The 14,235-nt window shown below is 62.9% G+C and overlaps 1 protein-coding gene across 1 annotated transcript; it reads right to left on the bottom strand.

Moving 5' to 3' along the window:
• Nucleotides 1–51: 51 nt before the first annotated feature.
• FASTK (Fas activated serine/threonine kinase) lies at nucleotides 52–14,043 on the bottom strand. Its single transcript, XM_054171165.1, has 11 exons — nucleotides 13,900–14,043; nucleotides 13,648–13,833; nucleotides 12,402–13,014; nucleotides 9,403–9,873; nucleotides 8,522–8,670; nucleotides 7,902–8,118; nucleotides 7,584–7,743; nucleotides 6,622–6,713; nucleotides 3,702–4,353; nucleotides 3,278–3,392; nucleotides 52–556 (listed from the first exon to the last, which is right to left on the bottom strand). Exons 1-11 carry the CDS (start codon nucleotides 14,041–14,043, stop codon nucleotides 470–472), a joined length of 2,886 nt encoding a protein of 961 aa, XP_054027140.1. The 3' UTR covers nucleotides 52–469.
• Between the last annotated feature and the right edge of the window lie 192 nt (nucleotides 14,044–14,235).

The following is a 14,235-nucleotide window of genomic DNA, read 5'->3' as shown; positions in this document are numbered from 1 at the left end:
ACGGGGAGCAGCCCCCGGTGCAAACAGCCCCCCTCCCCCACCCTCCCCGCACCCTGTGTGTAGGGGCCAGGCTCGGCCCCATCCCTCCCAGCAGCAGGGCTGGGGGCACAGGGATGCCCCCCCATGCCACCAGGCAGTCAGGCCCCCTGCCAACAATGCTGTGGAGGCAGGGCTAGGGCAAGGGGGGGCAGTGAGGCACCTTCCCCCCCCTCTCCCAGCACCCAAATCTCCCCCTCTGCCCCCTCGAGTCGTATTCCCCCACTAACAGCAATAAATAACCTCGCTCCCCGGCCCTGCGTCACGGAGCAGGTGCCCACCACCCAGCCCCACATCCCCATCGCCCCCCGGGACTGGGGGGCAGCTCCCTGTGTCCCCCCCACCCAGGGGAAAGGGGCTGGCAACACCCGCCTGAACCCACCCCACTGTGCCCCCCTCCCTGCCCGCCACTCAGGGTCTGTCTGTCCGTCCCTCAGAAGCGCAGCTCCCTCAGCTTCTGCCGCAGGTAGTGCTTGGCCTCCTCGATGCCGCTCACCTTCTCCAGCTCCGTGTAGGGCAGCTGGAAAGGCACAGAGACAAACCTTCAAGGAGCTCCACCTTCACCACCAGCTCCACCACTGCCATCAGCACTGCCCGTCCCCAGCCCCAGACTGCCCAGCCATGGCAGTGGTAGGGGAGAACCAGAGCTCAGGACCCTTCTCAGGGTGGGCTCAGGAGGAGCAGACAAGCCCCAGCTTGGCATCTTACTTATACCTGAACCACCCCACACAAGACAGACCACCCACACATATGTTCCCATGTCTTGTCCTGCCCTTTGCTGCCAGCCTGTCTGAGCACAACCCAGCAGGTGCTTCTCCAAGGCCACCCCCTCTCCAAGCACATTCATTCACAGTTCCAGGCCCTCCTGACCCTGAGCTGGTCCCCAAGTGACAGCCCCAGCACTGCCCCAGGCTGGGAGCATGCTAGGAGTGGAGCTGGGAAGGCATCCGCAGGGATGAGACAGGAGGCTCCAGCTCCACTCTGCCCTGCGGGGATGGGACCTGGCAGTGACCCCAGTACGGCCCAGCCCTGGGCACGTTTTGGAGCTCAGGCACAAAGGGAGTCCTGACCAAGCCCTCCTGGGAATGAGGAAGAACACGAAAAGCTCCTTCAGGCTCAGAATGAGGAATCCCAGAGTCACTTGGGTTGGAAGAGCCCTTTGGGATCACCAAGTCCAACCCTTAGCCCAACACTGCCAAGTCACCACCAAACCATGGTCCCCAGCATCACATCTCCGTGGCTTTGAAGCTCCTCCAGGGATGGGACTGAGCCCAGCCACCTGAAAGCTCTGGACCCACAGGCATGGGCAGTGCCCGCAGGGCTGTGCTCCGCTCCCTGGTGGTGCCAGCACTAGCAGCAGAGTCAGAACAAACAGAACAGCGTTGCCTGGCACCTGCTGGCACCAGGCACTGCAGGGCTGCCAGAAAGGACAGGCCCAGAAAGGAGAAAAGCTACTGCTGCTGGAGAGCTTTCAAAACTGTGGAAACTCTGGGATTCCCTTATTCTCTTGCACCCAAAGGGACCTGACCATGCCCTTGCTCCAGAGACCCCATTGCCCAGTGGCCTCAGCCCCCCAGAGCAGCCCTGAACCACAGCAAGGCACAGCCCACAGCAGTGAAGGGCACCAGAGATGGTTAGAGATGGGGACCAGACCCCAGGGCTGTACCCTGTGCAGGGTGAGCACCATGCCTGGCTGTGGGGCAGGCAGGGGCAGGCAGCCTCAGCTCTAGAACATGGTGGCACAAAGCCACAGCCAAGTGGCTGTGCCAAGTGTCCTCTGGGTGCCCTTCTCCATGTGCCAAAGCTGCTGAGCCCCACTGCTGCCCAGGGGCAGAGCCTGTCCCCAGCAGCAGCTCCATGGCCCTGTTCTGTGGCCACCACACTTGGTCAGAGGACCACTGGAGCTCTGCACAAACAGGAGACACAAGTAGGAGCTTGGTGCTGGCATGGGGCAACGTTCAGGAGCAGTGATGGGGCTGTGGCAGATCTGTGACTGGCATTCAGGTGACCTCCAAGTGGGAACATAAACAGGGACAAGGCTGGTGTTTTGGAGGTGTTCTCAAAGATCCAGCCTCAGGCTAATCACCCCACCAAGAGCCCTAGAGGAGCTGCAGAGCTTCAACCAGCACCTCCAGTCCTCCAGGAGATGTGAGGACAACTGTGAATGGCTGGTGAGGTCTTGGGGACTCCTGCACCTGCAGTTCTCACCATGGACCAGCCAGAGGCTGCACCTGAGGAGGTCAGGGCTCCAAAACCAGCACTGTGGGAGCTTCATCTCACCTTGCCCTCAGCCTCAGGCAGGACCCTGGTGTGGAGTGTCAGGCCCAGCTATGTCCCCAGCTTATTTCCACCCCGAGGCCCTGCAGCCCCACCACCATTCCTTCTCCCCTCCCTGCCCATCATGGCCAGGTCCCAGCTCCAGACCTGCAGGACAAGATTCCTGCAAGACCAGTGCCAGGAGGGGCTGTCCCATCACCCAACCCCTTGCCTGGGTGCCCCAGCACAGATGAGCCTCACCTGGAAAGTCTGGGGTAGGGGGGGTCTAAAAGGAGTTGTGTGTAGAACGACCTGGGAGTGCTGGTGGACAACAGGGTCCATGGCCCAGCAACACACCCTTGTGGCCAAGAAAGCCAATGGTCTCTTGGGGTGCAAGAAGAACGTGGCCAACAGGTTGAGGGAGGTTCTTGTCCCCCCGTCCCCTGCTCTGGTGAGGCTACATCTGGAGTCCTGGGTCCACTTCTGGGCTCCCCAGTTCAAGAGAGACAGGGAACTACTGGAGAGAGTCCAGGGGAGGCTGGGAAGCTGCTGAGGGGCCTGGAGCATCTCTGTGAGGAGGAAAGGCTGAGAGCCCTGGGGCTGCTAAGCCTGGAGAAGAGCAGCCTGAGAGGGGATCTGATCAGTGCTCAGCAGGAGATAAAGGGTGGGGGCCAAGAGGATGGTTCCATCTGAATGAAGATGAGGAGAAACTTGTTTGGTGAGAGGGTGCTGGAGCCCTGGAGCAGGCTGCCCAGAAAGGTTGTGGAGTCTCCTTCTCTGGAGAGCTTCCCAATTCCCCTGGCAGGGGATCCTGGGCAGGCCGCTGTGGGTGCCTATGTGTTAGCAGGGGGGGTTGGAGTAAGTGATCTCCAGAAGTCCCCAGGCCCATCCTAGTGGGGACCCAGCCCAGTCCCTCACCCATCTCACCACAGCCCTGAGCACATCCTGCTGGAGGGGTAGGAAGGAAGGGGCAGCCCCTGCTCACCTGCACCAAGCAGTAGCCCAGCAGCCGCAGGTGCCTGTCCCTCATGGCCCGCGAGCCCACCAGGATGTCCGAGTTCTGGCAGTAGTGCCACTTGTCATTGACCGACAGCACCACCCTGCGGGCGACAGCGAGGCCAGCGTCAACCCTGGCACCACCCAGGCCCACACCAGCAGGACGTGAAGGGCAGCACCCCGCACCCTGCCTGTGCCCAGCTGCTTCCAGAGGCAGCTGGGCCTCGGATGGGGGACTAGGGGTGGGGAAGACCCCACACTGGACCCCAAGGACTGGGGACATGGGGACACACTACGCCCCGAGGTCTGGGACAGAGGTTTGAGTGGACACAGGCAGGGCAGGAGGCGTCCTGCTGAGGGGCAGGGACAGGGTGCACCCCATTGTGTAGGGACAGGGAGGGCTCCCTGGGTACCTCTGGATCTCCTCGGCTCCCTGCACCCCCTCGCCCAGGGCTCGCTTGGAGCTGGGTCGGTGTGGCGAGGGTGGGTGCCCGGCGTCCTCGCTGGGTGGGGGACTCCGGCCCTCGACTTCCTCCTGGCTCTGCTCCCCTGGGAAGCAGCTGTGATCGTGCCCAGGACAGCCGCTGGGAGCCGACACCACCTCCTCCTCCTCCTCCTCCTCCTCCAGGATCTTGCCAATGGGGAACTGGAAGAGGGTGGCTGCGGAGGTGCCCCCCGGGGAGCAGTCGGGGGTGCCAGGGGGCTGTGCCGAGAGGCACTCGGAGGGGCTGCTGAGCGAGGAGCTACCCTGGCTCTCCAGCGAGGCCTCCTTGCTCAGCCCGCAGAAATAGTCCGAGGGGGGCTGGTAGCAGGGCCCCCCGGGGGCCGGGCAGAGCGCGGGCAGGAAGCGCCCGGCCAGGCTCTCCCGGGGAGCTGGGGGGCTGCTGGGGCCCTCGGCCGCAAACGGAGCAAAGTCCTGCAAGTCCGAGGTGAGGGCCAGGACGCTGGAGCGCAGCGAGAGGGCGGCCGGAGCCGCGGCGCCCAGGGCGGGCGGGGCCTTGGACGCGGCCGGGACGCGGGAGAGCGGCAGGACCGTGCCCGAGCGGTTCACCCACAGCAGGAAGTCTAGGGAGAGCTGGCGGTCAGCTGGGCACACACCCTGCCAGCGGGCACTGTGAGACCCCCCGCTGATGGCACACGGGCTTGGGGAACCTGTGAGACCCTCCCCACGCCCTGCTGATGGGACACGGGCTTGGGGAACCTGTGAGACCCTCCCCACGCCCTGCTGATGGGACACGGGCTTGGGGAACCTGTGAGACCCTCCCCTGCTGATGGGACACGGGCTTGGGGAACCTGTGAGACCCTCCCCTGCTGATGGGACACGGGCTTGGGGAACCTGTGAGACCCTCCCCGCTGATGGCACACGGGCTTGGGGAACCTGTGAGACCCTCCCTGCTGATGGGACACGGGCTTGGGGAACCTGTGAGACCCTCCCTGCTGATGGGACACGGGCTTGGGGAACCTGTGAGACCCTCCCTGCTGATGGGACACGGGCTTGGGGAACCTGTGAGACCCTCCCTGCTGATGGGACACGGGCTTGGGGAACCTGTGAGACCCTCCCTGCTGATGGGACACGGGCTTGGGGAACCTGTGAGACCCTCCCTGCTGATGGGACACGGGCTTGGGGAACCTGTGAGACCCTCCCCTGCTGATGGGACACGGGCTTGGGGAACCTGTGAGACCCTCCCCGCTGATGGCACACGGGCTTGGGGAACCTGTGAGACCCTCCCCACCCCCTGCTGATGGGACACGGGCTTGGGGAACCTGTGAGACCCTCCCCACCCCCTGCTGATGGGACACGGGCTTGGGGAACCTGTGAGACCCTCCCCTGCTGATGGGACACGGGCTTGGGGAACCTGTGAGACCCTCCCCTGCTGATGGGACACGGGCTTGGGGAACCTGTGAGACCCTCCCCACCCCCTGCTGATGGGACACGGGCTTGGGGAACCTGTGAGACCCTCCCCTGCTGATGGGACATGGGCTTGGGGAACCTGTGAGACCCTCCCCACCCCCTGCTGATGGGACACGGGCTTGGGGAACCTGTGAGACCCTCCCTGCTGATGGGACACGGGCTTGGGGAACCTGTGAGACCCTCCCCACCCGCTGCTGATGGGACACGGGCTTGGGGAACCTGTGAGACCCTCCCCTGCTGATGTGACATGGGCTTGGGGAACCTGTGAGACCCTTCCTGCTGATGGGACACGGGCTTGGGGAACCTGTGAGACCCTCCCCACCCCCTGCTGATGGGACACGGGCTTGGGGAACCTGTGAGACCCTCCCTGCTGATGGGACACGGGCTTGGGGAACCTGTGAGACCCTCCCTGCTGATGGGACACGGGCTTGGGGAACCTGTGAGACCCTCCCCTGCTGATGGGACACGGGCTTGGGGAACCTGTGAGACCCTCCCCACCCCCTGCTGATGGGACACGGGCTTGGGGAACCTGTGAGACCCTCCCTGCTGATGGGACACGGGCTTAGGGAACCTGTGAGACCCTCCCCACCCCCTGCTGATGGGACACGGGCTTGGGGAACCTCTGAGACCCTCCCCACCCCCTGCTGATGGGACACGGGCTTGGGGAACCTCTGAGACCCTCCCCTGCTGATGGGACACGGGCTTGGGGAACCTGTGAGACCCTCCCTGCTGATGGGACACGGGCTTGGGGAACCTGTGAGACCCTCCCTGCTGATGGGACACGGGCTTGGGGAACCTGTGAGACCCTCCCTGCTGATGGGACACGGGCTTGGGGAACCTGTGAGACCCTCCCTGCTGATGGGACACGGGCTTGGGGAACCTGTGAGACCCTCCCTGCTGATGGGACACGGGCTTGGGGAACCTGTGAGACCCTCCCCGCTGATGGGACACGGGCTTGGGGAACCTGTGAGACCCCCCCTGCTGATGGGACACGGGCTTGGGGAACCTGAGACCCTCCCTGCTGATGGGACACGGGCTTGGGGAACCTGTGAGACCCTCCCCACCCCCTGCTGATGGGACACGGGCTTGGGGAACCTGTGAGACCCTCCCCACCCCCCGCTGATGGGACACGGGCTTGGGGACCCCAAGTACCAGACAGCCCAGTAGCCAGAAGTACCAAGGGACCCCTCATGTGGGCCCTCCTGCCCTGGCAGGTGCTCAGGAAGCTTCAACCCACAGCAGCAGGGGAAGTTGGTGACAAAATGCCCAAATCTGGGTGTGCTCTGAACAACTCCTCACCCTCAAGGCTCCAGTGAGCCCCATGGCACCTGTAGGGGTTCTGCTGCCCCTACAGCACCCACAAGCCCCACCTACTGCTCCCTCCCCAGCCCCAGGGCCCTGCCCCACAGTGGGGGCTGTACCTGTGCAGTATCCAGGGGGCAGCACCTCGTCCTGCCGGTAGCACTCCTCCCCCACCAGCTGTCGCAGCGCCTCAGCCACCAGCCCCTTGTAACTGGGGAAGAGAAGGATCAGGGGGGCAGGGAGGGATCCCCCAGTCATGAGGAGACCCCACCCATGTCCTGCTCTGAATCAAGGAATCTGAGACATTTGGGCTGGGAAAGGCTACTAAGTCTAACCATTAACCCAGTACTGCCAGGGCACCACCAAACCATGGCCCTCAGCACCACATCTCCATGACTCTGAAATCCCTCCACTGCCCTCAGACTCCTTTACTCTAGGCTCAACAACCCCAGGTCCCTCAGCTGCTCCTCACCAGATCTGTTCTCCAAACCTTTCACCAGCTTTGTTGCCCTTCTCTGGTCCTGCTTCAACCCTCAAGGTCCTTGGAGTGAGGGGCCCAAAACCCCAGGATTCAGGGGGTGACCTCACCAGTGCCCAGTTCAGTGGGACTATCCCTGCCCTGGTCCTGCTGGCCACACCACTGCTGATTTCTGAGCACATCTGCACAGCGATGTGAGAGTGCCTGAGAGTGAGAAATAAGAGCTTTGAGTTCTGCTGCTCCTGGGCAAGAAAGGAATACGCTTCACCTTTCTCTCTCCAGAGGTATCCTTCAACCCCAACCATGCTGGGATTCTGGGAAGCGGTTGTCATGGCCTGGCCCAGGCTGGTGGTGGAGTCCCCATCCCCAGAGGGGTTTCAAAGCCATGGAGATGTGGTTCTGAGGGCCACGGTTTGGTGGTAACCTAGCAGTGCCAGCTTCAGGGTTGGACTCCACGACCTGAAAGGTCTTTTCCAAACCAGGTGATCCCACGCTGCTCTTCTCCAAGCCCCAGAGCTCACGTCCCAGCGTCACCTTTAGCTGGCATCCTGTCCCAGCACCCAACAGCCATCCTGCTGCGCTGCCCTGCCCGCTGGCACCCACCTGTACTTCCTGTTGGCCTCGTCGGCGGTCAGGGCGTGCTCGAACATGAGGACGCGGTAGCGGGGGTCGAGGCGGGGGCCGCGGTACTGCCGGAACTCCAGCTCCACCGCCGCGTCCAGCAGCGAGAGGTAGCGGCGCACGATCAGCGCGTAGGGGCTGCCTGCAGGCACAGCGGGCGCGGGCAGCCGGCTGCGGGGGCTCCCACGTGGCACCCGTCCCGCCCAGGGCTGCCCGGCACCCCTCGCCGGGGGGAGGTCTTCTCCCAACGCCTTCGACCCCCACCCGGCCCCGAGGCGCGGCGGCGCTGGCCCCACGTACTCATGACGTTGGTGATGAAGGCCGGGGAGAAGACCTGGTGCAGGACACTCTGGGGGAAGTGGCTGAGCTGGAACATGGACATGAGGATGTTGACGGTGGCCAGGGGCGAGCTGCCAGCCTTCTGCTCCAGGATGGCCTCCAGCTTGGGGAAGAGCTCGCTGTGGTTGGATGGGCGGTAGTTCATGCGGCTGAAGGGAAAGACCAGCTTCTGGATCACCTGCAGGCCAGGAGAGGCAGAGGATCAAGGAATGGGTTTGGATAGGAAGGACCTTTAAGCTCATGGAGTCCAGCCCTTAACCCAGCACCACCAGATCACCACCAAACCATGTCCCTCAGCACCACATCTCCAGGGCTTTGAAACCCCTCCAGGGATGGGAACTCAACTACCACCCTGGGCAGCCTGGGCCAGGCCTGGACAACCCTTAAGAGGGAAAAAGTGTTCCTTGTGTCCAACCTAAAACTCCCCTGGGGCTGGGCTGGGCCAGGTCAGGCTGAGGCCTGCCCAAGACCTGGACAAAAACCTTTCACAAGACAGAAGGATCAAGGCATGTCCCAGTTGGTGCCCAGTGAGATGCCCCAGCCTGAGGACAGAGAAGGAATGTGGTTGTGCCAGGACCCACCTTGCTGTCAAGCTGCTCCCCACGCTTCAGGAGGAAGTTTGCAATGGTGTCGAGCAGCCGCGGCTCGCGCAGCCGGTGCCGGGCCACATACTTGGCGATGAGGGCCATGGTGTAGGGGGTGAGGTTCTCTGCCTTCCTGGGCAACCACTCTGCAGAGCAAACCAGAGATCAGGGGCTGTCAAGGGACCTGTAACTCTCCCAGAGCCACCACAGCTGGGCAGGAAAGGCCATACAGACAGGTGGGGACAACAGGGCCAGGGCAGTGGGGTCACCTCTGCTGAACACCAGAAGGCTCCCAGGAACCAGCACATCATGGGGCTTGGGAGAGGCTGGGGCAGATTTCCAGCTCATGCACCCAGATGACACAGCTGGAGCACAACTGGAACATGCAGAGCGTGGCAGCTTTCCTGTAGGAACCCCACCAAATCCAAACTGCTCCTGGCTTTGAGGAAAGCTGGGTTCACCCCCTGGAAGGGCTGGGCTGGTCATAACCACAGAATGAGTTGGGTGGGGAGGGACCTTCAAAGCTCATCCAATCCAAACTCCCTGCAGTCAGCAGGGACATCTGCAACTAGAGCAGGTTGCTCAGAGTCCCAAACAACCTGACCTGCAGTGGTTCCAGGCATGGGGTACCTCCCACCTCTCTGGGCAATGTGGGCCAGGCTCTCACCACCCTCAGTGTCAAACATTTCTTCCTTAGACCTGATGTAACTTAGAGCTTTTCCTGCTCATCTCACGCTGCAAGCCGTGGTGGAGCCATCCTGGCTCACCAAGGCCTTGGTGGCATCATCCCAATCCCCCTGATGTCCTCAGGGGACAAGCAAGGAGGCTCCAACGCAGCAGTCAGCAGCCGGCTCAGCCGGGGCAGCCCCTGCCCTCACCTGCCATGCTGCGGATGAATCGCTCCTGCCGGTTCTCATAGAAGAGCTGCGAGCTGAAGATGGCCTCCAGGGCCTTGTTGTTGGCCTCCTGGGCACACAGGGCCAGCATCTCATCCAGGAGGGCCAGCTCGTGCTCCCGCATGGCGCTGACCTGCCCCAGCGTGTGCCGCACCAGCCGCAGGATCTTGCGGTTGTTGATGAGCTGCTGGTCGGAGGCCGGGTGGCCCTGCAGCGCCTGCGCCCGCAGACGGTAGTAGGAGAGCAACAGGAAGAGGGTCTGGGGGTGCCGCTCCTTCTCCAGGTGCCGCTCCAAGCTGCTGAGGCAGGACTCGACCAGGGGATGGGGGCTGGAGGGGTGCAGCCTCATCACGCTGCTGAAGACCATGGAGACGTCCTTCTGGTTGAAGCGGCCCAGGCGGCTCCGCGATTCCTCCTCCAGCACTCGCACCAGCGGTGACTCTCCCGGCAGGCCTAGGGCAGGGAGGGGGTTAAGGACAGACAGATCCCCTCCTCCTCACTGGGAATGACCTCCCCACACCACACCAACAAGACCCTCCCCACAGAACCTGACCCCTTCAGGCAGGAGTCTGCAGCCGAGCAGGCCAGATCTGCCACGTGGGTGACCAAACCCAAGATGGAAAGAGGAACGGGGTGGCAAAGCCTGACCAGCACCACAGCAAAGGTGATCCCTGTGCTGGATTGTCCCCACCTCTTCCAGCAGTAGAATTCCATCAGGCTGGGGGCAGTGGCCGGAAACTGCCTGGAGGAAAAGGCCCTGGGGGTGTTAGTCAACAGGGGCTGGACGGATGAGCCAGTATGTGACCAGATGGCCAACAAGGCCACCAGCATCCTGGCCTGGATCAGCAATAGCGTGGCCAGCAAGCACAGGGCAGGGATTGTCCCCCCAGACTGGGCACTGGTGAGACCACACCGCAAATCTTGCTGTCGTTCTTGGGCCACTCACTCCAAGAAGGACATTGAGGGGCTGGAGTAGGTCCAGAGAAGGGTAACAAAGCTCATGAAGTGTCTGGGGAACAGGGCTGGTGAGGAGCAGCTGAGGAACCTGGGGTTATTAAGCCTGGAGAAAAGGAGGCTGAGGGAAGACCTTCTGGTTCTCTCCAACTCCCTGGAAAGGAGGCTGGGGCCAGGTGGAAGTTGGTCTCTGATCTCAAGGAACAAGTGACAGGACAAGAGAAAATGGCCTCAAGTTGCCCCAGAGGTTTAGGTTTGACATGAGGAACAATTTCTGCACTTGAGGGTTGTCCAGGTCTGGCTCAGGCTGCCCAGGACAGTGGAGTCCCCACCCCTGGAAGGAGTTCAAAGTTGTGTAGATGTGGTGCTGAGGGCCATGACTTGGTGGTGACCTGGCAGTGCTGGGTTCATGGCTGGACAACATCAGCTTAAGGGTCTTTCCAATCTAAACCATTCTGTGACAGTGGAGCAGAGTAGCTCACCCACACAAGGGTCAGCTCTGAAGCCTCAAAATTCCTGCAGATAAATAATGGGCCTCAAAAAATAAGTGAAGAGAAGTTTTGGTTGGAAAACAACTCAGAGAGCAGCACAGTGCCAAAGCCAGCGCCAGGCATTCATCTGGTCACGTTGCTTCTCCCATTCCCTAGCTCAGCTGCGGCCTCCCACCCTCCCAGGGAAGGGCTCCAGCTCTGGAGGAGCTCCTCAGCCATGGAAAGCCAAGAGGCCCGGCCACGGCACCATGAAGAGAGGCCAAGGCCACCCCTGGCGTGTCAGGAGCAATGACTTCAGGAGGCAGATGAAGTGTTGTGTGCCCTGCAGGGCCCTGGCAGCTGTGGGGGCAGTGGCTCAGCACTAATGGGAGGTGAATGGAAGGTGGGGAGCGGAGGATGGCGCCCAGCAGCTTGCCCTGTTCCTCAGCCAGACCCCCAGGAGGCAGCTTGGGGGTCACTAATGAGTGGAGCCTGGGGAGTGGCAGCTGTGGAACACAAAGTGTGGGTGAAGCCTCCACAGGCTGGGGATAGTGGGGCCCAGGCACATGGCAGCCCCACCCTGGTGCCAAAAATCAGCAAGTGCTGAGAGACTGAGGAGGGAGAGCAGAGCCCAAAGAACCAGCCAGGAGCCCCCTCCTTATAGGAGGGGGAGCTTTAAGGCCCACAGAGATGCTCTAGACCAGCAAAGGGGGAGCTCCCAAGGACGTGGCCCTCATCTGGCCTGAAGCTCTTCTGCTTGACATCAAACACCTGAGAACAGAAGCCTTGAGGCTTACCAGTGGCTCAGCCAAGATCTTGAGTCTCACACTTTAATACTAAAATGCTTGTAGATTTTCAGGGACAAACTCAACACCAGAATTCCCCAATCCCAGCATGGTTGAGTTGGAAAGGGGCTTCTGGAGATCCCCCAGTCCAACTTCCCTGCTAAAGCAGAGGCACCCACAGCAGCTTGCCCAGGGTTGCGATAGCCAGGGGGGGTTGGAAGCTCTGCAGACAAGGAGATTCCACAACCTCTCTGGGCAGCCTACTCTAGGGCTCCAGCCCACTCACACCAAACAGGTTTCTCCTCCTATTCAGATGGAACTTCCTGGGGTCCAGTTTGTGCCCATTTCTCCTTGTCCTGTCACTGGGCACCACTGACAAGAGTCTAGCCCCATCCTCTTATCCCCTTCCTTTAGCTCTTCCTAAGCATTGAGAAGATCTCCTCTCAGGCTGCTCTTCTCCAGGCTCAACAGCCCCTTTCAGCCTTTCCTCCTCATAGAGACGTTGCCAGGAGCTGTCAGATGCCCTGCCCACTGTGTACCTCATGCAGAGTCCCCTCCTCAAGGCATGGAGTTCCCTCTGTCCCAAGGCCACCCCCAGGGGTAAATCCCTACACACACAGACACTGGCTCCTGTACTGCCCACTCTTTCCTCACTCCAGGGTAGACAGAGCAGGCAGCTGCCCCTTCCCCTGGACGCTGGGCATGGGCCAGTGTGTGGCTGTGCCCTGCTGACAGCCTGTTGGCACGGGCAGGCACGGGGCCCAGCACTCACCCAGCGCAGCAGCAGCATACAGGCAGTTGACGATGCTGAAGTTATCGAACTTGGAGCAGCCACTGATGATGGCCTGGCAGAGAGTTTGGAACTCAGGCTGCTCCAGCATGGGGCCAGCCCCGCGGCTCTCCCCGTTCAGCGCAGCCTGGCCCTGCTGCTGCTGCAGGAGCTGGCCCAGCTTGTGCAGGGCGATGGGGTAGTGGCTGGCGGACACCTTGCCGGGGTTCTGCGTCACCCACCGCAGCACTTCCCCCACACTGTGCGAGCGCTCGATCAGCCGCTTCATGGTGAAGAAGGTGTCGTAGCTCATCTTCTCGTGGATGAAGTTCCAGCTCTTCCTCTTGCCGTGGCCCCGCGGCCTGCAGGCGTCCGGGGGGAAGGCGGGCAGCAGCCCATGGCCGTAGGGTTCCAGGGGCAGCAGCACCGCCCGCTGCTTGCCTTTGCCCGCGCAGTAGCAGGCGGGATACATCCCGGCCCCGCTCCGCTCACCGGCAGCCAGGCCCGGCGGGACTCCGGGCCGCGCGCTCTCCCGGGTCAGAGCACGGAGCCATGGCAGCAGGCGCAGCATGGCGAGGGCTGGGCGGCTCGGGAGGCTTCCGAGAACCGGGAGACCCTGGGGACACGGAGAGGTGACAGGGTTCAGCTCCTGGTCCTGGGGCTGCTAAAGCCTAGGCTGGGACCCTCCTGCAGGGCTCCACCCCAGTGTATGGCTACCATCACCCCCAAAGTCCCGGGTTCTGAGACGCACTCCCTCCCCCGGTACCAGGACCCCCGCCCTACACAGCTCGCCCGGCCCACACAAGCCCCGTTGTACCGGGACCCCGCCCTATACAGACGTCCTCACCCTGATGTCCCTTGGCTCTCACAGTTCCCTCCGCGTTCCCGGGGCCCCCAGTTCGCAGATCCCCCTTGCCCCAGCATCCCCCCACGTACGGATACCCGCCCGGTACCGGGAGCCCGGGACCACACTGAGAGCACCTCCTCTGGTACCAATACCACTGCCTGCCCCCCCCACCCCCCCACCCCCCGTCGATCTTCCCCTCTCCCGGTACCGGGAACCTCAGACCGCCTCGATTTTCCCCCTTTCCCGGTACCATGATCCCTGGGCCGCACTGAGCTTTCTCCCCCGGTACCGGGACCCCCAGAACCGGGTATCACCGGGTCCGTGACAACTGGCCCACCCAGACCCCCATCCCCTGCTGCCCCATTCCGCCCCGTCTCCCTGCTGTCCCCGACCCAGCCCTACATGGCGCTCGCGGCCGCGCTGGGACCCGCCGCCGCCGCCGCCCCGGCCGCTCAGCGCCGCCCGGAGCCCGGGTCCGCCATCTTCCCGACAGCCCCCGGGAACCGAGGGAGGCCGTAGCCCCGCCCCTCCGCCAGGGCCACGCTTCCGGGGGCGGGACAAGGCACGACAGATCCAGCAGCGTACGTACTAGCGCATAGGGAACGCCTCCAATGAGCGAGAGCCTGCGAGGGGGGCGGGGCGATCCCGCAGCGCATGCGCACGGCCGTCACTGGGCCACGCGTGGCACGAGGCCCCGTCCCCTATCCGCGCCCCGCGCCGCAGCGGAGCCGTGAGGCATGTGTACTGTTCACAGTCTTTAATCAGAACAGAGGGTAGGGAGCGCGTTCCCGCCTGCATCACGTCCTCGGCCGCAGGAGAGCGGGGAGTGGACAGAAGCTCAGTGCAGGGCTGGGAGGGCACTGGAACTCCCCCCACCCCCACCCCCCGAGGTAGCACAGCGCTGGCTCCCGCAGCGGCTCCGGTGGCAGCGCTGGCCGGTCCCGAAGCACAGCACGTGGTCTGCGGGCAGGCTGCCAGTCCCCTGCCCGG

Source organism: Dryobates pubescens, chromosome 21 (assembly GCF_014839835.1).
Source record: "Dryobates pubescens isolate bDryPub1 chromosome 21, bDryPub1.pri, whole genome shotgun sequence".
In the NCBI taxonomy this organism is placed as follows: domain Eukaryota; kingdom Metazoa; phylum Chordata; class Aves; order Piciformes; family Picidae; genus Dryobates; species Dryobates pubescens.
The sequence above is the reverse complement of the archived record's forward strand: the minus strand, read 5'-3'. Positions and strand labels throughout refer to the sequence as shown.

Excerpts from the sequence above, each read along its gene's own strand:
- FASTK (XM_054171165.1), bottom strand. The coding sequence starts at position 14,043 with ATGCAGGCGGGAACGCGCTCCCTACCCTCTGTTCTGATTAAAGACTGT. Across the intron at positions 13,834-13,899 it reads CCAGTGACGGCCGTGCGCAT|TACGTACGCTGCTGGATCTG; the intron begins GCGCTGCGGGAT and ends CCTATGCGCTAG. Across the intron at positions 6,714-7,583 it reads GAGGCCAACAGGAAGTACAG|TTACAAGGGGCTGGTGGCTG; the intron begins GTGGGTGCCAGC and ends TCTCTTCCCCAG.